This window comes from Podarcis bocagei (assembly GCF_964188305.1).
Source record: "Podarcis bocagei genome assembly, chromosome: 15".
Lineage (NCBI taxonomy): Eukaryota > Metazoa > Chordata > Lepidosauria > Squamata > Lacertidae > Podarcis > Podarcis bocagei.
Window position 1 is genome coordinate 10,606,859 of NC_138141.1, and position 26,440 is coordinate 10,633,298.

At 46.5% G+C, this 26,440-nt stretch overlaps 1 protein-coding gene across 1 annotated transcript in view; it reads left to right on the forward strand.

Annotated features, from left to right (window-relative positions):
* The window catches only part of ADGRA2 (adhesion G protein-coupled receptor A2), a 116,335-nt gene that overhangs the window by 20,943 nt on the left and 68,952 nt on the right, over positions 1-26,440 (forward strand). Inside the window, exon 2 of the mRNA XM_081171611.1 lies at positions 16,200-16,271. Within this exon, the coding sequence (XP_081027737.1) occupies positions 16,200-16,271 (72 nt within the window). The remainder of the gene's footprint in view (positions 1-16,199; positions 16,272-26,440) is intronic.

The following is a 26,440-nucleotide window of genomic DNA, read 5'->3' on the forward strand; positions in this document are numbered from 1 at the left end:
TTTCCAGCCCTCGCTCAATTAGGCGATGACTTTATTGTTTGGCTTTGTGTTCCCAAGAGGTCAGCGCAGGAGGGTGGTCAGAGCAGAGCCCACGTGTTGCAGAACTTGTAGCTGAAAGTTGTTATACGGTCTCTCCACCCCTTGTATTCCTCTTGCAACGATCATCAGTTTGGAAGGGACGTCAGAGATCACCTAGGCCCCATCTGCACTATGCATTTAATGCAGTATTATACTACTACTTTAAACAGTCATGGTGTCCTCCTAAAAGGAACCCTAGGAGTTTGCTAAGGGTGCTGAGAGAAGTTAGGAGACCGCTGTTCACCTCACGGAGCTAAAATTCCCAGAGTAGCTTAACAATCAATTCCTCTGCCCAGGAAACTCTGGGAATTGTAGCACTGTGGGGCAATAGGGGTCTCCCAAAAACTCCCTGCACCCTTAACAGTTTGCTTGGATAAAAGAATCAACTGAGTAGTATCCCCTGCACCTAGTGGAGGTGATGGGAGAAGGGGGGAGTGAGAGATATCATTTTCCCAACAAAATGTTGTGGTTCGGCCTTTGAATGCAATGAAAATGCAGTTTATGGCAGAACTCTACCTCAACTTGTAGAGCACAGGTTTTACATGCAAAAGATTCTGAGTTCAATTTTTGGCGTCTTTAGGTAGGGCAAAGTTACGGACTTCCCCTGCATGTGAAGACAGGCTCTGGCAGATTGAGTGGATGAGAATGATATAGTGGTACCTCGGTTTTCGAACATAATCCGTTCTGGAAGTCCGTTTGAGTTCCGAAATGTCCGAAAACCGAAAGTGAAAGCCTCAAAACACAAGCCTCAATACGGAAAACTCAAAATGGAAGCCGCGTTTCCTGTTCGAGTTCTGAGGTGCGTTTGAAAACCGAGGCACTTACTTTTGGGTTTTCAGTGTTCAAGTTCCAAAATGTTCAAGTATGGAGGCATTCGAAAACCGAGGTACCACTGTATAGGGTCCAACAGTCAAGAAGATGGTTACTGCCCATGCTGCAGAGGAAAATGAGAGGCTGATGGGACTTCTCAACCTTGGAAGGTAGCCCATCTAGGAGTAGAAAAGCTCTGATCCTAAACCTCTGCTGTCTTGCGGATGTACTCATTTGTGAGAAAGGCTTTGGGAACAAACCCCAAGGAAAAATCTGTATCTGCTACCTTGTTGGATATATTCAGGAGAGGAAAAGGCTAAGGAGTAAAGCTTACAAAAATCCAGAGTGAAGTCCCTAAGACATCTTGTACACCTTCTTTTAGCACCTTCTGCAGCCAAACTGTTGCCAAACGTCTTGCTGTGCTTTCCTTAGGACCACACCAGTGAGGCTGAGAGGAGGGGACTTGTCTTCTAGCAGCCCAGAACCTCCATATATACTGCCCAGGCTTGCGCCCTGGAGAGGACACTTCAGTGCTGCTAACGTTTGTTGTTTAGTCATTTAGTCGTGTCCGCCTCTTCGTGACCCCATGGACCAGAGCACGCCAGGCACTCCTGTCTTCCACTGCCTCCCGCAGTTTGGTCAAACTCATGCTGGTAGCTTCGAGAACACTGTCCCACCATCTCGTCCCCTGTCGTCCCCTTCTCCTTGTGCCCTCCATCTTTCCCAACATCAGGGTGTTTTCCAGGGAGTCTTCTCTTCTCACGAGGTGGCCAAAGTCTTGGAGCCTCAGCTTCAGGATCTGTCCTTCCAGTGAGCACTCAGGGCTGATTTCCTTCAGAATGGATAGGTTTGATCTTCTTGCAGTCCATGGGACTCTCAAGAGTCTCCTCCAGCACCATAATTCAAAAGCATCAATTCTTTGCCGATCAGCCTTCTTTATGGTCCAGCTCTCACTTCCATACATCCCTACTGGGAAAACCATAGCTTTAACTATACGGACCTTTGTTGGCAAGGTGATGCCCACAACAGCAACGGATGGGGGCAAGGGATGAACTCCCATGCATGGCTTATAAAACCCGAGTTTACAAAACTATGGATGAACACTGCTGGTAAAAAGCAGTTTCCTCTGTTCTCTACAATGGAAGATCTACTTTGCGGGAAAGGCCAGCTGATGTCCTGCGTCTGCGAACTGTTTAATCTTAATAAAATAAAATGAATATCTGTCCAATGTCTGGGCAGCTTATCACTAGTAGTGATCCTGCAAGCAAAGTAAGGATGCATCTTTTATTAAGGACTGCTTGTTCATGTGGGAATGACCATGTATCTCAACCAAGCTATTATTAGCAACAACAGTCACTACACCCCAGAATTAGTGGGCATTTCTTTCCACCAAAGCCCAAACCGAGATGTGCTATTTTGAAACCTTGGGATGTTGTGTGGTGTTGGCAATGGAGGAAGAGCAGTGACATAACAAGAGCACTGCCCAATCCAAGCAGAGGTGTTCCATCTACTTCATCATTCTGCTTCTGACAGCAGGGCCACATCTACACCATACTGTGGGTGCCAGACCTCTGTAATCCCTGGGTCCAGCATGTGCTAAAAGCTAATCAAGGCAGGCTAGCATCCTGAACCCCTGGGCCTGGCAAGTGTTAAAATAAGCCAGGCTAGCTTCCTGATGAAGCAATTGCCTGGTTGATGGACCACTAAGTGGGGGGGGGGGGCTATGGGACTCATGACCACTGGATGTAGTGATGACTTAGATGATTTTAAAAGGGGATTATACCAGGGGTAGGCAACCTAAGGACCGTGGGCCTGATGTGGCCCAATCGCCTTCTAAATCTGGCCCGTGGACAGTCCGGGAATCAGTGTGTTTTAACATAAGTAGAATGTGTTCTTTTATTTAAAATGCATCTCTGGGTTATTTGTGGGGCCTGCCTGGTGTTTTTACATGAGTAGAATGTGTGCTTTTATTTAAAATGCATCTCTGGGTTATTTGCATGTTCAGACCCAGAAACCTTCCCCCTAAATAAATTCACACTTGACTCAAATTTTTGGTTTGGTTTTTGGCAGAATTTAGGCCACAACTTTATTGATTACAGAAAGTGAATGGTTGCATAGGCTCTGGTTCGACTAGCTCCCTGCACCCTTGCAGGTAGCGCTGAGCCAGGGTTCCAGCAAAGGTCAGCCGAGGGTGAGCACCTGGAAAAGCGGAAAGCCGGGAACAGGCTACCTCCACCACCCAAATGTCCCCCTGGACTCAGGCACAGGCTCAACCCTCTCTCAGGGGTTGACCAAACCATCGAGTCCCTGAATTCCTTTAACGGAATACCCTTCACATAGGGATGGCGAGAGCGTTCTCCCATCCCTATCACCTGAACCAGTGCCTATCCACAACCTTACAAGTTGTGACAATTTGCTACGTGGCAGGCGAAACCCAAATGGCAACAGCCAATCAGACAAGTGGGGGAAATTCCTGCCGTGCCCCTGTCCCAAGGACAGACGACACACGGCGGCTTAGCAAGGTCAAGTGCAAAGTCCTAAAAGTAGGGAGAGGTGGGTGGGTGTTCCGAATGCAGGCACCGAAAGACGAAGTCCTGGGTCATGTGCATAGGTATATATAGGTCCCTCAAACCATTTGGACTGCGTCCCATTGGCCAGATTGCACCCAGCTTTGAGGGACCTACCAATCGGGTGTTGTGGCTGACCAATCGTACCCACCCACAACACAGGGAGTTGGTTGTCCAGGTCTCACCGCAGTACATGCCCTCTTTAAGGGAGGGCCCGATTTGTGGGGCATAGCAATTCGTTCATCCCCCCCCAAAAAAAATATAGTCTGGCCCACCACATGGTCTAAGGGATGGTGGACCGGCCCACAGCTGGAAAAGGTTGCTGATCCCTGGATTAGACAAATTCATGAAGAGGACATGGCTATTCCCACCGTGACTCTGGGAAGCTGGCCTGCAGGATCTTTAAGCATTTGTAAGTTTGATTGTTTACAGTGGTGCCTCGCAAGACGAAAAGAATCCGTTCTGTGATTCTCTTCGTCTAGCGGTTTATTTGTCTTGCGAAGCAAGCCCATTGACGGATTAGCGGATTAGCGCTTTTAGCGGCTTTTAGCGGCTTATCGGCTTATCGGATCAGCTGATAAGCGGCTTAGCGGCTTAGAAAAGGGGGGGAACCCGCAGGAACTCGCAATACATTTTTGTCTTGCGAAGCAAGCCCATAGGAGATTCATTTTGCGAAGCACCTCCAAAACGGAAAACTCTTTCGTCTAGCGAGTTTTCCGTCTTGCGAGGCATTCGTCTTGCGGGGCACCACTGTATTGCTAACACTCTCTTGCCTAGGATTGCTTGCTTCTTGCAGTGTCAAATGTTAATTGGTGTGGTTTTTAGCTGGTTCCTAGCCACTCTGAAAGAAGGATCTAAATTTAATAAGTAAACCAGTTCAAGGAAAGGGTGGTGCTTTCCATTTGGTCGCCTGAGGCAAAACAGGAACACGCTGCTGTCTCCCTAACTTGGGTTGTGTGGCACCGACCAGAGAGCAGAAGCAGTGATGACGAGTCCCAGCGAGAACTTGCAAGATCTTGCTGAAGTCTCACAAGATCTCATGTGCTCAAGATTTCTTCAAGATCTTGCCGGAAGCCGACGCTGCTTCTCTACCAGTGGTTGAGGTGGCAGGGCAGATGGGGGCGCCCCAAAAGGGCACTGCCTTTGGATGTCCATTGCCTGAGGCAGCTGCTTCACCCTGCCTCCTGAGCGGGCAGGCCCTGATGGAGGGCCTGAAGAAATTTAGGGTTTGTTGAGCAGATTGCCCTTTTCATAAAAGACATCTGCACCACCATTTAGATCCTGTCCTCTGCCATGCCCAGAGAGCAGATGCAGCCTGGAACACCTGAACTGTCCTCCAGCAAGGGAAATGGTTTTGGTTTTCAAGTGAGGCAGGCTGGATGCAGCTTCCGGCAAGCCCACTGTCCTCATACCCCACCCCAGAAAAAAACAAAACTTCTTCTTCCCTTTGCAACATTGGGCCTAGTCCTAGGCCCAACCCAACCTGGACAAGTCCTGTGTAAATAAACATAACAAGAAGCTAGTCAATAACAGGAAACCAGCTAAGCAGAGCAGGCGGGAGACCCGTTTAGACAAGGCCCTGCAGCCCAGAAAATTTGTATCCTGGGTCTGCTCTGTGATTCTGCCCTGCTGTTAATAGTAACAAGAAATTACTAGGGATGTTAATTACTAGCTGCTGAAATTAGGTAAAGAACGACTCCATGCTCATTTTCCAATCTTAAAACCGACACCAGTTTATGATTATTATTTTTTTAAAAAGTGTCGTGGAAATGTACCAGCATATTAGTGTAAATTTATCCTACTTTACACAGCTTTGTCTGTTCTACACATTTTTGCAATGCATTTTTGCAATGCATTTTAATTTACACTTTGTCCTAGTATATTCATTTTTGTACACGTTACTTGGCTGGAGGACTGCACTGCAAAAATTCAGGGAACTGGATTTCAAAGGATGCCTGTGTTTCAGTTTCCCGATTGCTTCAGGGAATGCCAGTTAGGTCAGTTTGACTTTAGTTGCAAACTGAACTTAATTTCTTCCATGTCCTTAGAATTGACTAGTTTTGGGGAAGGGTCATGCGGGAAGAATAAGGAATTATCTCCTTGTCTTATTGTGCATTTTGCTTTAGCTCACACTAGGAGTCTGCCTGCCAGATGGGGACTTCTCCAGCTGCCATTCCTGGGGTCTGAACTGGTGATGACTAACCAAGAAAGGGATCTTGGGGCTTATGGTAGAGAGTGATAATAAAACATTGCCCCAATGTGGGGCAGCTGTGAAAATGGAGAATCCCATGCACTGAATTGATTGGAAATAGAACTGCCAGTATCTTGAATCTCTGAAGACTTATGGAAATCTTTGGTGTTGGCTACATTGGAATAATGGGTACAATTCTGGTTGGTTGTGGCTAGGGTTATTCTGCCCTTTGATCGTCACGCAGCACTGTTTCCTTTCTGCTGCAGTTTGTACTCTGCCACAAACTGCATTATTCGTCTCACTGTCTGCTGTGGTGAAATTACACAACTTACGTAATTTATGCAAATAGTTAAATAAATTACATTGTTCTGCCCTTTTCATTTCAATGAAAGGTACAAACAATGGCAATTGGGTGTGTGGGGGGAACATAATCTGTTAGATATCATTTACAAACTGAAAGGAGGAACAACAGAGTATATACCTATCATTTTTTACTAGAGTGATTTCTGTTCCAATTGCGGGACAAATTTTTGCTCCCGTTTCTGTCAGAATTCTCCAACATCCTTAGTTGTGTCTTCTGAGTAAGGATACAGGATACTGGAATGGAGGAACGACTGACCTGTTGGAATCTCTGGTTGTAGCACCTGGAGGCAAACAACGTGGCTGAATGTCATAGTTCTATAACTTAATCTTAGAAACCGAAGCTAAGCAGCAAATTTGACATGTCTGTGGAGACCCATGAATGAATCCGACCCTGTGATGTCTTTTCCTGTGAAGTAGCTGGATATTATGAACATAGGAAGCTGCCTTATAGACCTTTAACCCATCTAACTCAGTATTGTCCACTCAGCACTAGACATTTGGGGTCTGGAAATGCAGTGCCCTCTGCATACAAAGCCATGACCTTAGAAGCTCAGTAGATAAGGGGAAGAGCTTATCAGTAGAGGATTTTAAAAGCGCACGCACACAATCCTGACTCAGTGGAAACAGGAACTGAATGCGGCCCTCCAAGCCTTTCTATCTGGCCCTTGGAATTCCCCATAGTCCACACAGCTGCACTGCCTACTGGCCCTGCATTATACCCTCCGTTATGGTTTGTTTCTGGCTGAAATGTGCCCTTGAGCCCTGGCTGTGCTTCTCGCTTACCTGGGTGGGGAGGGTAGAGCGAGCTCTGCATTATTAACTAGCCTACTGCATGAAAGCAGGATTTAATTCATTCCTCTGCCCATGTTTGCAACTGGCCCTGCCCACCACTGGCATGTGGCCCCTAGAAGGGTGCGAGTGTGGCCCCTGGGCTGAAAGATGTTCCCCAGCTCTGGTCTAGAACTACATCTGCCAGGCATCAGCCCAGAAACCATGCCTCTGCCTTCTTAGAAGGACTCCATTAAGGAAAGCCTTGCTTGGGGGAAGAAGGAGGAACCGTATCTTTGCACGCAGGAGGCTTGAAGCTCAATCCTCGCTCTTGACTCTCCGGTTCAAAGTCTCAGGCCCCAGGGCTGGGAAGGAACTCCTCCTCTGCTGCTTGCAAGAGCAAATGACCTCCATGGTCAGTAAAACTGCATAGAAGTTGCAAGCCAAGAGGGGACATAATAAGTGCATTCTGGCCTCCCCTCCCCGACTCATTCTGCTCCCCCTCCTGTCCTGCCTGCAAGATAAGAGGATGGGTGGACGGATCCGGGAAGGAAATGCTGGGTCTCCATCCTCTCTCGCTGCCTTGGACCTTTTTTAAGGCACAGGCAGGATCTGTCTCTGCACTGACGCTTGGCAAACCCGACTTGGTGTTTTGTTTTGTTTAAATCTCCCCCCACCTCTTCTCCCCCCCCCCACCTCCGGCTCCATTTTGTGTTCCAAGTGAAATTGCATCTGATGTGTCTGAGTCTCTTTTGAAAGTGGGACTGCTGAGGCCCCTTAATTGTTTAGGCGCCTTGGAAAGAAAGTTTCCCCGTTGCTGCTGTTATCTTTCAAGTCCATGTTTTTTTGATTAACATAGTTCCCCTTTTAAACAAATGAGCCAAAATCCTGCGTGCTTTCTCTCTCTCTCTTTCTCCCTCCCTCTCTCTCTGTGTGTTGTCACACAAACGGAGACCCCACAGGCAGATGCTGGAAACGGATAGGCATAGGGTAGCTTTCCCAACCTGGTGCCCCTAAGATGCTGCTAGACTCCTGACTCCCATTAGCACTGGTCAGTGTGGCCCCTGGTAGAGCAACAGGTCAGGGGCGAGGGTTTTGTTTCAGTGTGCAGTTTGACACAAAATCTGGAGTTTGGAGGAAAACTGGTGCTTTTGGACAGCTGATAATGTGCAGCTTGAAAGATGGGAAGGAAACTAGGCATGTTAGGCGTGTTGTGTTTGCTAACTGTTTACATGACAGGGACAACATGTTCACAGATTGTAGCCTGTTGGTAGAGCAAAAGAATCTCAATCTCAGGGTTATGCGTTTGAGCCCCTCGTTGGGTGAAAGGTTCCTACATTGCAGGGGGCTGGATTAGATGACAGTTGTGGTCTCTTCCAACTCTGCAATTCTACGAATCTATGAAATTATATAGGGACGCGGGTGGCGCTGTGGGTTAAACCACAGAGCCTAGGACTTGCAGATCAGAAGGTTGGCGGTTCGAATCCCCGTGACGGGGTGAGATCCCGTTGCTCGGTCCCTGCTCCTGCCAACCTAGCAGTTTCAAAGCACGTCAAAATGCAAGTAGATAAATAGGTACCCTCCAGCCGGAAGGTAAACAGCGTTTCCGTGCACTGCTCTGGTTCGCCAGAAGCGGCTTAGTCATGCTGGCCACATGACCGAGAAGCTGTACGCTGGTTCCATTGGCCAATAAAGCGAGATGAGCGCCGCAACCCCAGAGTCGGCCACGACTGGACCTAATGGTCTGGGGTCCCTTTACCTTTACCTTATGAAATTATATAAGGGTGGAATGTACTGCTTTAAACAAACTGCCATATAAACCACCTCATCCTCACTTTCATCTGCAGACCCATAATGCTTTGCCATATCCTTCAATACCATCAAAGCCCTCCTTGTTTTGTGGCTGCTACTTACTGAACTGAGAAAAATTCATAAATGAATTGTCAGTGTCAATGGATATTAGTTAGGCCTGTCTGCTATGGAGAAACCAACCCCAGGTACAGGGTGTAAGCTTAATGCAGGAGCAAAGTGTTGCTATGCTTAGCTCCCCCCTGGTTTTTCCGGTGTGGGGTTTCTGATGGGGAATTTGGTGCAGCTGGAAAAATCTGCTTTTTACAAACCTGCTGGGGGAGATGAATTTGTGGAGTCTCAGTGGAGTTCTTTCTCCCAGCCTTGCAAGCCTTTTTAGCCAGTTGTCTTGCTTAACCTCCATGCAGGTCATAGAGTTGCCTGCCCTTATTTTGTTTAGCCCCTGCTATCTGCACCTCTAACCCTACTTGGCACTTTGGCCTCATAAACATTGCTGGGGTGGGTTTTGTTTACTGCCAAAGTCAATGCAGCTGATGGCACAAAAGCTATTAAGGTTCTGGTAACCGGTCGGCTGAGGCTTAATGCAAGGCAAAGGGGACTTCCAGAATGCCGCTGCTTTCGGGTGGGGATTCAGTCACATACTGGCACATCCAGGCTGCACTATTACTGTTGATGGGGTGGGGTGGGGTGGGGGCGTCTTGTACAACAAACCAGCTTCCCCCAAAGACCTGACTTTTTGTGACTAAGAAACTGATGGGAAAATGCACTGGATTTTTTTGGGTTAACACTTTGACTCTGTACTGTCTAACCTCCCCGCAAACCAATCAGAATGAATGTTCATTAAATAGTCGGTTTCCCTGCAAACAATTCAGGATAGTGCTCAATGAAAAGTTTGTCTGGAAGCATCCCAATATGGTCTCCTGGCAACCTCTAACCACCACCTGCAGTATTGCATCCCATACTCCAGCTGCAAGAATCCTTCCATTGGTCTGCACAGACAGCAAAAAATGGCAATTGCATGGCTTATTTGACTCATCTTATTGACTGGATAGCTCAGCTGGTTAGAGCTTGGTGCTGATAACACCAAGGTTTCAGGTTCAATCCCTATATGGAATAGTTGCCTATTCTTGCATTTTGGGGGGTTGGACTAGATTATCCTTAGGGTCCCTTCCAGCTCCACAATTCTGTGATACTATGAAACAGTGGAAGAGGGTTTGTGGGGAGCTGAGGGATATCCAAAGCTACATCTCTGATGAAGAATACAAGGGGGGAAACGGTCTGAGCTTGAAGCTTTAGTGGGAATGAGAGGGTCAAGGATATTCTTTCCAAGCCATAAAGATGCAGATTCCTTCTCTTGGACGCTGGCAGCAGATCAGTCAGGATGCTGATTTTTATCTCGGCTGCCTGGGTCCTTGCCTTTTTTGGGAGGTGATCTGGATGTTATGGCAGAAACTTGGATCACCTAAAGTTATCTAAAAACCAGGCAAAGCTTTCACTTTCCACCTTGTGAACATGTCTTCCCATCTGTGTATGCAGCAGTACACCTGGTACATCTATTCTCTCTGTTTTCACTGCAATGGCTGGATTGCTGAGCATTCATGGGGTGGGGCAGCTTTCAGATAGTGGTGGGGAACCTCAGGCCCAGGGGCCAAATGCCTGGCCTCTGGGTCTCTGCACAAGCCACGCCCATCACCACCTTCCTTGGCTGCAAAGTGCCCTTGAACTTGGATCAAGACTTTTGCTTGCCTGGATGGAGGACATTTGTGTGTGTGTGTAGAAAGTAGCCTACTGTACAAAGGGGAAATTTACATTCGTGGTGTTAAGTTGTGGGTGAACATATCAGACGACACAGCGATTCTTCAAACAGCTCTTGTTTATTCACAGGCCAGAACAGAACTGAACTGAAGGGTTCAGCCATCCTGCTTATATAGAACTCAACTAGAACGCAATAGTAACAATTTTCTGTAACTATCCAATCACTCAACGTCACTTTCAATCCCTTATTTGCATATGTGGACCTGAGTGAAAACTATCTACAGTATTCCCCTGCTGGCCCAGGGTGAGAACTTCAGTACATAACACATGGCTCCACTCACTTTTGCCTCTGGCGCCACCCATTTCTGGCATGTTGCCTCCCCCCCAAGTGGGTCGCGCAGGAGGGAACCTGGTGTTCAGCCTGAAAAAGTTTCCCTATCCCTGCTTTAAGAGGGTGATATGGATGCACAAGTGATTTGTTTAGCTATCCAAAGCTGACTTTAACTGAATAAGGTGGTTGCTCTATAACTCTTGCTGTTTTTAGCTGTGGCCCTCCTGATGTTCTTGGTCTCCAGCTCCCATCGCCCGTGACCTTTGGCCACGCTGGCTGGACCTGAAGGGAACTGGAGTTCAACAACAGCTGGAGGGCCACAGATTCCCTGGACCTGTCAGAGTGGGTGCAAACCTGCTGGCCATACCCATCCCTTGCCGATGCGTCTGCTTGCCACATACCTTGGTCAACAAGCATTCAATGCTGGTGCTAAAAGAACTGCGTTTGCACAGGGCTCTTTCAGTCCATTTGGGGACATTGGCCAATCCGGCAAAGGAGCCCTTGACAGGCGCCACCCCTTTCTTACTAATGCTGAATGCGCAGCTGCCAGGGGGCATGGTCAGCAAGGGCTTCCTCTACATCCCTTCTTGTGTTTTTTGAATGCATGTGAAGGTTCATTTGCAGAGCATCTTCCTTCATTACTCATTTTAGATCAGAAGTGTGCATGCATTATGCTCCTGAAATGCCACTGTGTGCTCTAACACACTAAACTGTGGAAGATCTCTTCATTTGAATTTAAGCTGGTCAAGAAAGGCACTCATGCGGTGCTGAAATTGTGGTTAGTAGTCATTTTGTAGCATTCTGGACTTTGGGAAGGAGTTCAGCCACGGAGCATTAGTTTTTCATGAAGAAGGTCCCAGGTTCAGACTCTGGCTACAGCTGGGAGAGAACCCAGCCTGAAATCCTGGGTGTCTGCTGCCAGTCAGGTTAGACAATACTGAGGTAGATGGACCAATGGTCTGACTCAGTCAAAAGCATCTTCTGATGGCTTCCAAGGGAGCACCTGAAGGCAAGGGACTGGCCCTTTTTATTCTGCTGGCTCAGGGAAAAGAGGATGGGAGGTAACTTGGCCTGGCTGGGGGGTAGGCACGTTCCCTGGCCTGTGTTCGAATGACCCAACAAAGGAAGATGTTTTCACAGTCTGGCGATAGGCATAACTACGCATGTGTCAGCGGCAAAGGAAGTACTTAGCATAACCAATAAGGGGGAAATAGAGGTCAGGCTTTCCTATTGTTCAGAGAGGAAATTCCATCTGCAGTTGCCAGACAGGACACCACCTATTGCCAGCTGCTCTGGGGCCATGCATAGTTTATATATTAAGATACATGCTGCAGGCACGTGAAGTTGAAGCTGGGCCAATTGCGACTGACGAGGGCTGGAACTTGGTTGGCAGAGCAAGCAGAAGATCTTGGGTTTGATCCCCAGCATCTCCAGGCGGGGCTGGGAGAGACCCCTGTCTGAAAAACCTGGAGAGCCTCTGCTTGGTCACTGTAGAAAACCTGCAGGAAAACCTGCAGGAAACCTTTTCCCCCCTGAGATCCACATTCTTTTGTAGAAAGCCTCGCGGGGGCCACCAATGGTCAGGGGCCAAAGGCAAAACTGGGCAGAGCACTGGATGTGACTTATGTACAATAGGTGGCATTCCAGCCACGCAAAGAGGAAGAGGCTTCTACACTCTCATGCACACATCTCCCCATCTTCTTCCTAGGCAAGCTATAGAGGCATTTTGTCAGCTCATGTACACAGTTCAAGAACAGCTTAAGGAAGGGGTGGAGGAGAGCCAGTGATCTGTGTAATCTGGACAGGCTGGGGGGAGCTGGGAGGGTCAGAGAGAGAGAGTTATGGTGGGTCACATTTGGCCTTCAGGCCTCAGGATGCCCTCTCCTGCTTTATACCTAGGAGGTGTTTTTTGGCCACCCTCCTCCTGGAATAAGTGTTTTGCTTTCAATTGCTGCTAGCAGAGTTTGTATTTAGTGACCCTTTATTACATGAGGTTGAAGCCTGTAATCACCAATGTGGGGCCTTTAAAGTAATAAATATCATTTTTGTCTCCACGCATACCTGAAAAACCGTTTTCTCGAGTGCATCCTTAAAACGCCCTGTGGCAGCCACCAATATTACCTGCGTGTATCTTGTCAGATTTTTCTGTAGCTGAGAGTAGGAAAGCCCCCACCCTGAACCTTCCTAGTACAACCCGAAAGCCAGTTGATGGGAGCCAAGGTTGTTTCCTCTGGGATGACCCAAGGGGATGGCTTCTCTCTTTGCACAGTGACGCAGTGGCATCGCTGTGATTGCTGCCATAGAGCCTATTGAGAAAGTCCCCTTGCTTAAAAGGTGACGTCAAGAGTCTGAAGTGGCTTCTGACTGCAAACTGTCTAAAGCTCAGGGGCTGCTTGATGGCCCTCGCTGGTGGAAGGCAGTGTCTGCGAGGGCTAATTGCTCATTAAAAAAGCTTTTAATGAGCATCTGGGAGAATTGGTGGCTGCTCTTCCTTTCTCCCCCTCCTTTCAGCATGGCTGCCTTCCTACTCGTTGGGCCTGAGGCCAAAAGAAGGCCCTTTTTGTGGTCAGCTAAACTGTTTACTTTGGGACAAAGAGGTCTGAAAAGCCCTCAGCCCTGGCTGCTGCCAAAATGCTGAACTCGGACGGGGACACTTGAACTGCAAGCTTGTGAGATGAAGGAACTCTGCTGGACAGAGAGCAGATCTCAGCAGCGTGGTTGAGCAGAGCGCTGTGGCATATGGCTGGATGTGTGGAGAACTAGCATTGAAGCACCCTGAGGACTAGCTGCCTGGAAATGGTTTTTACCTTTTTGTGCCATACAATTAAAGTTAATGTTGTTAGCCCCTCTTATATGAATTTTGAAGAACACCAATGTGCGCTAACCAGATGTTAACAAGGTATTCCTCAAGGGCAGAATAAGGAATAGTGATTTATACCAGGCGCAATTAGAAGGAAATCAGGAGTCTTCCCGCTTCACAAGGACAGTGGGAGAGTATACATGTAGCACATTGTGCATTGGCTTTACCCCATCACAATTTGCCACCACACGATTGGGGAAGTGCTGCAGCTCAGTGGTATAGTATCTACAGGTAGGGCTTCGAGAGACCCATGCCTAAAATCTTGGAGAACTGCTGAGCTAGATGAACCAGTGCTTTGACTTGGTACAATGGACTTTCCCCTGCCCACTCCTGAACTAAGGTGCCGGCAGCAGTGCTATGGTAGAAAAGATGCTGGAAAGGCAGAGAAGGACTTTTAAGCAGACCTGTTGAGATCCTTCCTCTCTCATAATATAGAACCTTTGGTCATCCAGGGAAGCTTCATGGTGGGAGATCCAGGGCAGATGAAGGAAACTACTTCTTCACACATAGTTCAAGTGTGGGATTCCCCACCACATGAGGCTGTGATGGCTGCCAGTTTGGATTAAGAGAAATTCATGCAGAAGGAAGGTATCAACGGGTGAGTCATGGTGGCTCTCTGTTACTTCCAAGCTCAGAGGACAACAGCTGCAAGGGGGCTTTCCTTCTAATTATGCTAGCTTTTTAGTTGATTATCTTGTGTTTCTTCCAGCATCACTGAAAGAAACCGAGATCTTGATTTATATGTCCATTTATTTCAATGTAATTGGTTAATTAATCAGTAAATGGGATACAGGGCAGGCAAACTTTTACTATTTTAAATGATCACATCCTTTTATTTATAAAAGAATTATGGTACATATTGCAATAATTTATATTAATATAGTAGCATATCCTTATCTAGATAATAGATCTCTAGCCAGTTAAATTCAACAAACAGAAGGTAATATTTTCCCAGCTGAAATAGTAATAGAAAGGATTTAAATGAATGAATAAATGAAACAACAATATATAGGATAAAGGAAATTCAGATTAGTAATATTAGCCACATATGCACATAATAATAATGAGTGGGAACACCACTTAACATAAATTTGGGGGGAAGATCAGAAAATTGTAACTTTTTTTACAATTCTGAAACATTTTTGTAATTCTAGGGTTCCAGAGACAGAAGAATTGGGAGATGTTTATAGTTTTAAACCATTAGAAAACGTCTAACCTTCTGAGAGACAAATTGTTTTCAAAAATCCAACCTGAGAGTAAAACACAAATCCATCTCTGATCCATCTGTGCCTGTGAGCATCCTGTTCCCATCTTTTGCCAATGGATTTGCACCCCCCTCCCTGCACTGCGATGCCCATCCAAGCCCCATTGAACTAACTGCATGAATCTTCTAGGCTGAATGGGCAAGCTCACCCTCATCTGGGACCACCATTTAGGCACAGATGCTAATGACAACCATTGGCTCCAGGACAAGACTATAAAAATACTTTGAACCTTGTATACATTAGATGGCAACAGGCCACCCAGACATAGTTTGAATTCCTCAACTGCAACGTCTCTGTACTCCAATCTGTTTCCATTCCGCACTGCTTTACAAGTGTACATTATATTTTGAATGGAAACCATGAGCAATAAGTGTTTAAAACCACCGCCACCGCTACGATCATAAGCATTCCCAGCAGATGTGTGTTGAATGCGGTAATGGATACAGGGGAAGTACTGGGTGGGATACATTAATATGTGCTGGGAGTGTGTAGTCCAGGCTTTGCCAAACTGGTGCCCACCAGCTGCTTTGGATTACAGGTTCCCATCAGATCCAAGTAGCATGACTGTGCTGCCTGGGGCTGATGGGAGTTGTAGTTCCCAATAGCTGGACAACAGCTTGTCAATGAAAGTCAACCAATCGATTTTATTGTGTATAGCAGGCGTAGGCAAACTCAGCCCTGCAGATGTTTTGGGACTACAATTCCCATCATCCCTGACCACTAGTCCTGTTAGCTAGGGATCATGGGAGTTGTAGTCCCAAAACATCTGGAGGGCCGAGTTTGCCTATGCCTGGTGTATAGCCAAAGGCCTTTGCAATGTACAGCAGGGGATGAGAGCAAGACTTTCCTCTGAAATCACACAACATGACCTGTAAAAGCTGACAGCATAAAGATTTACAGCATAAAGTTTTAAAACCAGAAAGCACTGACATATCTAGACTGGAGCTTCTTAGTTGTCAATGGCTGTTGGAGTCCATTAAAAAGACCGTTCAGTTTTAAGAAGACCCTTCTTCTCTGCTGGGCATTCACTGTTCAGTCTTATAGAGAAGTCTGTGTCTGTTGTTCCTAGTTCTGTGGCTGCAAAATGTTGCTATGGATCACTCTTCTGCTGACGTGGAAGCAAACATCTGGAAGAGCACTTTGCAAATCGGCCTATATATAACTGTTAAGTAGCTGGGTGGGGCATCTTCCTATAGACTGCTATGCCGTACATTTACCCTATAGCCTTTGTACCATTCCCTACTCTCCTGCCCACCCTTGCTAACTGGGGTGTGGCTAAGGAATCCATCACTAAGGACCACACACCTAGTCCACCCCTTTAAGCCCTGGATGCTTGGTTAACACAGGATGAATAACCCCCTGTCTCTCTCTCTCTCTCTCTCTCCCCTCCTTCTTTCCCCAGGATTTTGAGCAACAACAAGATAGCAACTCTGAAGAATGGCTCTTTTTTCGGACTTCGTGCTCTCGAGAAGCTGTAAGTGCCATTGTGTACTCTGGGCAGTTCTGGGCCCTTAATGAAGGGCTGAGGAATTAGTGACCAAAATACAACAAAACTGAAGTCTGGGCTGTGTGTGTGTGTGTGTGTAGGAATTTTAATTGCCACAGCAAGAACTAGAGTGACTCGAGAGAGAGAATGTGGAAGCTGTTACATTTTGGAATTCTTAGTAAAGCAAATGAAGGATGCATTTGAGGCCACAGCTTCAAAGATCTGTACTGCGCAATGAGTCTGAACTGTTGTTTATGTGGCTCCTTCCAAGTTGCTGGACTGTATCCCACAAAAGGTTGTGGTGCAATAAATTAAGTTGTGAGCCTTTTAGGTACCACAAAACACTCTGCCCGCCCGCCCCTCTTATATCCTGGGTATCAACCTGGGAGTATCATGTACTGAAAGTTCATTGTCCAAAAAACCAAGGGGTCAGCTGGACATGATTCCCAGTGATGGGAGTGCATGGTTTGGGGTGAATTGCAGCTTATTTTGGCATGCAAACACCAGCCCCTTATTCAGGCTGCTTGTGCCCTCTGTGGAATTCTTCCTACTGAACCAACCTCTACCGCTTCAGAGAACAGCTTTGAACATAGAATTGTAGAGTTGGAAGGGAGAGCCGAGGGTCGTCTAGTCCAACACCACTGCAATGCAGAAATCTCAGCTAAAGCATCCAAGACAGATGGCCATTTAACCTCTGCTTAAAAACCTCCAAGAAAGGAGAGTCCATCACTTCTCATGGGAGACTGTTCCATGCTTTTACTGTCAGAAAGCTTTCCCTGATGTTTAGTTACAATCTCCTTTCCTGTTTGGACAGCAGCTAAGATAAGAACCCAATCTAAATCACACACACACCCCTCAAAAAGCAACTGGACCCCTCCAAACTGGGGGTTTTGCGAGAGTCTTCTGTTGATGCAATAATAGTCCTTTACAGTGGCACCTCAGGTTACATACGCTTCAGGTTACAGACGCTTCAGGTTACAGACTCCGCTAACCCAGAAATAGTGCTTCAGGTTAAGAACTTTGCTTCAGGATGAGAACAGAAATCGGGCTCCGGCGGCGCGGTGGCAGCAGGAGGCCCCATTAGCTAAAGTGGTGCTTCAGGTTAAGAACAGTTTCAGGTTAAGAACGGACCTCCGGAACGAATTAAGTACTTAACCCGAGGTACCACTGTATTGGTGGATTTATACTGGACCATTCACACACAATTCCATTTTACTAGTTGTTCTGTACCGCTTCCCCATTTGTTGTTGCAATAATCCTGTCTGGAGGTGGAGACTATTGCACTACAGAGCAACAAAAATGGAACAACAACAACAACAAAAATATTTGAGGTGTGAAGAGTTGCAGGGGTTCATTAGGAATTTACGGGACACGCACTGACGGGAAGCAAAGCAGTGGGCCCACTCCAAAAGTTTGTTGCAAACACAAATGGTATTGAAAGCATTGTTGTGTGTAACTTCCCCAATACCATACTGATCACAGATCATCGTGAGTGCATGATAAACAGGATGTTTGCAGGTGTTTTCCTACTCTAGCAGAGGTAATAGCAGCTGTGGGAGGGAGTGGTAGACCAGGGAAATGGCATGCAGCAAAGGGGTTAATCTCCCCTCCCCCAGCACCGGTGCTCTGATCCAACACCTCCCCACCCACTTAGAGGCAGTTGTTTAAAACCTTTTTAAGAACCAGGGAGATCCGCACATGGATCTACCACATCTGCTTCGACTCAGAGATGTGCAGAATTAATCCAGAGTGAAGCAGACTGGGGCAGGCTGTGCTCTAAAAGAGATTAGCCTTGGTCTTCTGGCAGAGGGGAAGCAAGAGGAGACCAATCTGTGGGGCCCAGTCTGAAAAGCAACATTGTCCCCTCCAACAAAGTCAGCTTTCTTATCTCCTAATGAAAGGCATCTCTATGGCTCAAGGCTTTCATAAGGAGAGATTTATGTGTTCGTGTCCCCAAATCATATGGATTTCATTGGTAGGTAGGTACGTCAGGGGATGGGGGGTAGAATATACTGAGGAGTTTTTGTTCCTAGACACTGAGCATAAGCTAACCTCTTGTGTACCACCAGCAAATTTGCGACTGTGGCTTGATATATTATTGAATGAGATTTTGAAAATGCATCTTTTCATGGACTGGGCTGAAGCGTGCAAGCGAAGTAGAGAGAGATCGGAACTGGTGCGGTTCCAATAGTGCACAGTCTGCTTAGGGAAAAATCCAGCCACGCCCCCCACTCCCCCCCACCCCCTGCCCTAGGAGAAACGCTGCTGCAGACTTGTGTTAAGACCCCTGCCGGGTAGGCATATATAACCCTGCCTAATAAACCTCTTACCGTATTTTTCACTCTATAGGACGCACCAGACGATAGGACGCACCTAGTTTGGGGGGAGGAAACAAGAAAAAAAAAGTTCTGAATCCCAGAAGCCAGAACAGCAAGAGGGATCTGGCTTCTGGAATAGTCTCTTGCTGTTCTGGCTTCTGGGATAGCCACTGGGATAGCTGGTCTAGCTTTGTGCGAAGCCTCCGCAGGGCACAGGGAGCCTTCATCCCCGTGCCCTGCGGAGGCTTCGCGGGGCCATCCATAAGCCAGAATAGCCAGAGGGAGCACTGCGCAGTGCTACCTCTAGCTGGTCTAGCTTTGCGCGAAGCCTCTGCTGGGCACAGGGAGCCTTCATCCCCGTGCGCAGTGCAAGTTCCCGCTGCGCTCCAAAGGCTTCAGGTGGCTATCCCTGAAGCCTTTGGAGCGCAGCAGGACCTCACGCTGCGCTCTAAAGGCTTCAGCGAAAGCAACGCGTAGCCTCCGCGCTCTGGAGGCTTCGCGTTGCTTTCGCTGAAGCCAAGGAGCCTGCATTCGCTCCATAGGATGCACAAACATTTTCCCTTAATTTTTGGAGGGGAAAAAGTGCGTCCTATAGAGCGAAAAATTTGGTGTATATTTGTGTCTTTACAGAGCCTGCATGGTGTAGTCAAGTTTCAGGGAGATAGGGCTGAGAGTGAATAGATAGGCTTGCTGCAGATTAGTCATAGTGCTATTTACACTTTTAAAAATAAATAGATGAATTGATAAATAAACCCAGAACAAAACAGTGTAAATGTGGCACATATGAGACATCTGCAACAGGGAAGCTTTCTGTTCTGAAAGCACGGTATGCTGATAAAGAGCACTGGTCTTCAACTGGTGGGTCAGGAGTGGACCTGCTACTGCAGGCATAGGCAAACTCGGCCCTCCAGATGTTTTGGGACTACAACTCCCATCATCCCTAGCTAACAGGACCAGTGGTCAGGGATGATAGGAACTGTAGTCTCAAAACATCTGGAGGGCCGAGTTTGCCTATGCCTGTGCTAGTGGGTCACTCAATGCCTGATCCAAGGCGCGTCACAACACGAGTTCTGCCACCATGCCAATGTATGGGCAAAGGGTTAAGAAGAAGGGTTGCCAAATGCATCTTTGAGTTAAAAGTAGGTCCTGGGTCCGAAATAGTTGAAGACACTTGATTTAGCATGTTGAATTTTAGACAGGGAGTCCTGTTCTCAAGCATCAGGTCAAGCAACGATTATTGGGTGACCCTGAGCCTGTTGACACGCACGGTCTCAGAATATTATTCTACCTTGTTGTGAGGATTGTTGTGAGAAATCAAGGCACAGGAGGGAGACGTACAGAGCCCTGAGTACCAGGAAGGAAGGAAGGAAGGAAGGAAGGAAGGAAGGAAGGAAGGAAGGAAGGAAGGAAGGAATATAATAAATACATTTGGAAAGGGGAGGGGGGCAAAATGGTTTCCCAGCTACTGTTGAAGGGGACATGCTTGCATCGCTCAGGCTGCAAAGGCCTGGATTTATTTGATGCTGCTCCTGTTTGTTTCATTCTCCTCCCCCCACCCCACTCTTTTTTTTTTTTTTTTTTTTTTTGGAAGTTGTGGGTCATCCCCACCCCTTGATCCTGGCACAAAGCTCTCATTAATGGGAAGGGATTACTGCTCCCCCAAGGGCGAGGCGGCAGCTGGAGGAAATAGCTGGAGACCTGGTCCTCAAGAGAGCCCTGCCTGTCTTGGGGCTTCCAAAGCGATAGTTTTAGCAAATGGACACTCATGACACTTTCAGGAGAAAGAGAGATTCCGCCCCCCCCCCAAACACCATTTCCTCTCTCCCCAGCTTAGAGCTTGCTAGGCAACCCTTGAACTTGACTCCGGAGCGTGTTCTTTTAAAACCTGGTTTCCTCCTCCCACTTTTTGACTGCCAACCTGGAAAACTGTGTCTAATTGGGTTGGACCCCGGGGTGCTGAAAATCTCTTTAAAGTCTCATTGTTCTGGGAGCCCTGAACAAACAGCCAGGCCTGATCCCAGCCTGCTCAAGACGGCATTAACCCCGCGGTCACCTCTGGAATGTTCAAATTACGCTGGGAGACCGGAGCTGTCAGTCAAGGGATGCCTTGGCTGCCCCACTGCCCTCTCCGCTCTGGATTGCGGCTTGTGCATGCCAGAAGCACCGCTCTGTGTAGCTCAGTGGGGAGGGGGTGAGAAGGAGGGGTGAAGAAAAGGATTGCGTGAGACCAGAGATGTCGTCCTATCCTTGTGGGATTGCGTGGCAACTGCAGAGAGAAAAGTAGGCACTGGTTCATTGGGGAAAGGAGATGTATGCAGGTATGGGTGAGATCTGATTCAGTTCACATTTAAAGGCAGGCCTACTTCTAATTGGGATGCAGGTGGCGCTATGGGTTAAACCACAGAGCCTAGGACTTGCCGATCAGAAGGTCGGTGGTTCGAATCCCCGTGACGGGGTGAGCTCCCGTTGTTTGGTCCCTGCTCCTGCCAACCTAGCAGTTTGAAAGAATGTAAAAGAGTAAGTAGATAAATAGGTACCGCTCCGGCAGGAAGGTAAACGGCGTTTCCGTGTGCCACTCTGGTTCGCCAGAAGTGGCTCAGTCATGCTGGCCACATGGCATGGAAGCTGTACGCCGGCTCCCTTGGCCAATAAAGCAAGATAAGCGCCGCAACCCCAGAGTTGGCCACGACTGGACCTAATAGTCAGGGGCCCCTTTACTACTTCTAATTGGCACTTTCTGAAACAATACGTGGACCAAAACACAGTCATCTTTTGAAAATGTGCATTTTTCTGAATTTTGCAATGCAGTTCTCAAAACATCAAACGTGTACACAAAAATGCATATGCCAGGGCAAAATGTGCATAGAAATCTGCTCATGATAATTGCTCACAAATATGCACTCTATTAAGGTGAACTGCATAGAGAAATGTGTATATTAGAGGAAATTCACACTAAAATGCTGATGAATTTTCCTGCAGACTTAAAAAAAATAAAATGAAACATTTCAAACTGACGTGGGAAATGCGAAGGTTTGAACTCAAGACTGGAAAACAAGAAACTGTAATTGATAGATTTGGGCATCCCTAGTCACGTGGCTTAATATCTTTTGGCTGCCCTCAGCAACATTCAAGAACAAACATCTTAAAGCCTTTAAAAAAATATTTTTTCCATCATGCGTTGTTAATGAAAGCGCATATCTCTCTCTGTGTATTAAATTAGTTTGATAATAATTAACTATATTGAATCTATTAGTTGTGTATTTAATTATATATAATATAATTATATGCAATAATTAAATATGCAATAAAGCCTTAAAAAAAATATTTTTTCCATCATGCGTTGTTAATCAAAGCGCATATCTCTCTCTGTGTATTAAATTAGTTTGATAATAATTAACTATATTGAATCTATTAGTTGTGTATTTAATTATATATAATATAATTATATGCAATAATATTAATATATATTGCAAACACTTTAATTTACAGTATGGAAATGTAATTCAGTGCGTGGCCAGTGGGTTCTGAGTCGAAGTATTCTTGCAGCCCACTTGGTACAAGAAGTTGGAGCGTCCTGAGTTAGAATTTGTCAGGAGGAGCACTGATTTTGCAGCAGGCCAAGGGGGGACGAAGAAATCACCACAACAAATGCCGGAGTTAGTCCTGTACCTGTGGAGTTGAGCCATGCTCCATCTTATCTTATTTTGTGGCACCATTTCTGAGGCCTGACAATGTGGACAGGACACTTGTAGGTTCACCCCATGCCCTCTCAGCCCTTTCCTATCATGACTTTATTTGAGGAAGCTGGTGAGAGGCGTGTTGGTGGGGTAGCAGTTGGCTTCACTGGACGTCCCTGAGCTCCACTGTTACAAGAGAGAAAAAGGCACCTGTTGACAATTCTCCCTTATCTGCAATGTATTTGTGGCTCCAGTTTTTTGTTTTGGTAAAAGCACAGATATAAATGGCCTAGAATCAGCTTTCATTTTTACTACCGGTGAGGGCTGTGGTGTGTGAATGAGAGGGGGGGGGGGACTGGGAAAGAGTTCCTTCTTTGTGGCTTACTCATTCACCTCTTGGCTTCACTGCTGATGGCACCAGCAAGGAGGGTCAATTAGTGCCAATTGAGATGATGGCCTTTGTGTCGCAGACACTTCTAACTAGGCTGCACCCTGTTGCTTTGCTCCGCTCGGGCTTGACAAGCAACCAGCGGATGGGAACGAAACATCCCGTCACTGTGAACCTGAGCTGCGCTTGAACCCCTGACCTAAGAGAGAGGAGGACTCCCCCTTTGTGAGCCGACTCTTGCCTTATGCGCTCCCCATGACACTTCGCGCTGGACCGCTGAAAGCTAATCCTGCTGTGACACCCCCGCTCCTTTCCCCTCCTTCTGCTAGAGACTTTGCCCCGTTCTTCTCCCAAGTATCAGACTGGGCCTGGAATTTGCAATGTTTTCGCTTTTGCAGTTGACCCTTCGGGCTAAATCATTGGCCAGAATTTCAAAAGGACCTAATGATAACCAGAGTTACAATTTCCCACCATTCTTTGATGATAGAGGAGGTGAAGGCTGAAAGGGAGGCTGCACAGCTCAGTATTAAAGGATGGAGAATCTTATTTACTTCCTCGTTATTTTATGGATAACAGGCCGGTATTGTGGTTTTTTTTAGGAATCAAAGCAATGGACCAAAACGGAAAAGATGCACTCTCTCTCTCTCTCTTTTTGAGTGGAGATGGGCACAAGGCACATTGGGGCCTGATGTTAGGCTCCGTATAACAAAAAAGAGGAACGATCCCATGAGAAGTAGCAATGGCCCCCATCTTAGATGGCTTTAAAGGGGAATTAGACAATTTAGTGAAGGAGAATAAGGCTCTCAATGACTGGTACTAGTCATCATGATGATATACTACGTCCAGGATCAGAGCCTTTGGATACCAGCTACTGGGGAACATGGCTGGGAGAGTCTGCTGTGCTTGTGTCCTGTTTGTGGGCTTCCCATTTGCATCTGGTCGGCTCCTGTGACAACAGAGGGCTGGATTCGATCGACCTTTGGGCTGATGCAGCAGGGCTCTTCTCACGTCCTTATGATGTTTGAGATGTGTGGCTCATTTAACATATGGAACGAGTTGGCTCATGCTCTCTGTCTCTGCTCCCAGTGTAAGAGAAACTGCTTTACGCCATTGGTCTTGCCATAATAATAATAATAATAATAATAATAATAATAATAATAATAATAATAATAATAATTTATTATTTATACCCCGCCCATCTGGCTGGGCTTCCCCAGCCACTCTGGGCGGCTTCCAAAAGAATATTAAAATACTATAATACATCAAACATTAAAAGCTTCCCGAAACAGGGCTGCCTTCAGATGTCTTCTAAAAGCCTGGTAGTTGTTGTTCTCTTTGACATCTGGTGGGAGGGTGTTCCACAGGGAAGGCGCCACTACCGAGAAGGCCCTCTGCCTGGTTCCCTGTAACTTGGCTTCTCGCAGTGAGGGAACTGCCAGAAGGCCCTCAGTGCTGGATCTCAGTGTCCGGGTAGAACGATGGGGGTGGAGACGCTCCTTCAGATATACTGGACCAAGGCCGTTTAGGGCTTTAAAGGTCAGCACCAACACTTTGAATTGTGCTCGGAAACGTACTGGGAGCCAATGTAGGTCTTTCAAGACCGGTGTTATGTGGTCTCTGCGGCCGCTCCCAGTCACCAGTCTAGCTGCCGCGTTCTGGATTAGTTGTAGTTTCCGGGTCACCTTCAAAGGTAGCCCCACGTAGAGCGCATTGCAGTAATCCAAGCGGGAGATAACCAGAGCATGCACCACTCTGGCAAAGCAGTCTGCAGGCAGATAGGGTCTCAGCCTGCGTACCAGATGGAGCTGGTAAACAGCTGCTCTGGATACAGATTTGACCTGTGCCTCCATGGACAGCTGTGAGCCTTGCTTAGTATTGCCTACAGTTTACCGGCAGAAACTTCCCAGTCCTTCCCAGCCTTGCCTAGAGGTTCGGGCAATTTGGTCTGGGCCCTTCTACTTGCACAGCACGTGATCTGCCTCTGAGCTACAGTTCTTCCCACATCCAGCGTGGAGTCCTATGTGTGCTTGTTTTCTCTGCCTGTTTTGAAACCCTGAAGAAGGCAGACTCCCCACTCTCATCTACAAAAACTACATACACACACTTACACATGTGTGCATAGGTTCTGACCAGACCTTCAGATGAACCTGTGGATGTGGGGAGCAGTGTCTGCACTTTCATCCCCTCTGCACATTTTTAAAAAATATTTATTTATGCTTATTCAGAGATATACAGAAATGTATACCCAGTATCAAGTATCTTTTTATAATATACTGGCATTAAACAGCTACTCAATATAAAAAAGAACAAGGGCAGAAAGGAGAAAAGAAAAGAAAAAAGAAAGACCTAAAGAGAGAGAGAGTCGAAGAGTAGAGAGAAGAAAAGGTTAAAGAAAGATAAAAATAAAAGGGCTTCCTGCTCTCTGCCCTGCAGCCACATATAATATTCATACCTTAACATCCAGCCATTTTACCTTCTATAAACCATTATTTTTTTCAATCTTCAAATCCAGATATTACTAGTTCATTTCTCTTTCACGCAAAAAGTCCATAAGAAATTTCCAATCAATAATAATAATAATAATAATTTTATTATTTATACCCTACCCCATCTGGTGGCTGGGTTGCCCCAGCCGCTCTGGGCGGCTTCCAACACATATAAACACACTTAGTGGGATGGAATGGCAGTGTGTGTGTGTGAGTATTGATGGCAGTGAAGACGCAGTGGTGCAGGCTTACGGGCAGAACCAATCGGATGCTTTCACCTGTGCACCTGCACTGCTTAAGTCTGGTTGCCGCCCTGTCCCTCCTCCATCCTGGTAAGCACCACTATTGAGAGCCTAGTTTCATAGCTCTGCACCACTGGCTGCTACAGCGAAGGCAGGATGAAGTTCTGCAGCAGTCTGTGGGCTTCAAAACTAGGTGAACCTGGGAAGAGAAAGGTATACATTCCTGGAACTAAATGGCGTGTTGTCACATATAACAGAAAGCATACTATGCTCTGGATGAAAAGCTTTCTACCAGCATTCAGTCTGGAACGGCTGAAAATAGGGGTATTTAAGAAAAACAGACTTTTGAGTGTAGTTCCAAGACACTGACTTTAAAAATAAAAATTAAAAATCCAGTGATTTCTAGGATTCTAGCATAATACTAGTTATATAGAATACATCCAGTGATTATTTAAACCTGCTTATTGTTCATGTTCCATTATCTGTACTAGAAGTTAGCCCCCCTCTCACCGCAATAATAAATGTCAGCAGAGATTTTTCCTTTTTTAAAATTATTTTATTTATGATTTGCAGTTTTATACATTTCAGTAATTTTACGATCATTCTAACATTTCAAAACTCGACTTCCTTCCCCTTTTTTCTACGGTTCAATAATTTTTTTATGTTTTCTGCATATTCCCAATTAACTTAATTTACTCATTTATTCATCTACTTTAAATATATACTCTTATAAAACCACAGGTTATTACAATAATCCTGCAGGGCTTTTTTTCAGCCAGAACTCAGTTCCTCTCAAATGGGTGCCATTGCCATTATTAGAGACCTAAGGGAGATGTTGAGCTCCGGTACCTCTTTTTCTAGAAAAATGGCACTGAGTGTCAGTAATGATTTTTCTCTAATTAAACTTGTCAACATTGCCATCTCAGCCAAGTCCAATAGACCTCCAGCCTGATCATTCTTTCTTACCAGGAAGAAACATTTTAAAGGAACTGTGCATCTGAGATTATAAATGGCTTTATAGATTACGCTTCTTGGAAGGAAATTGA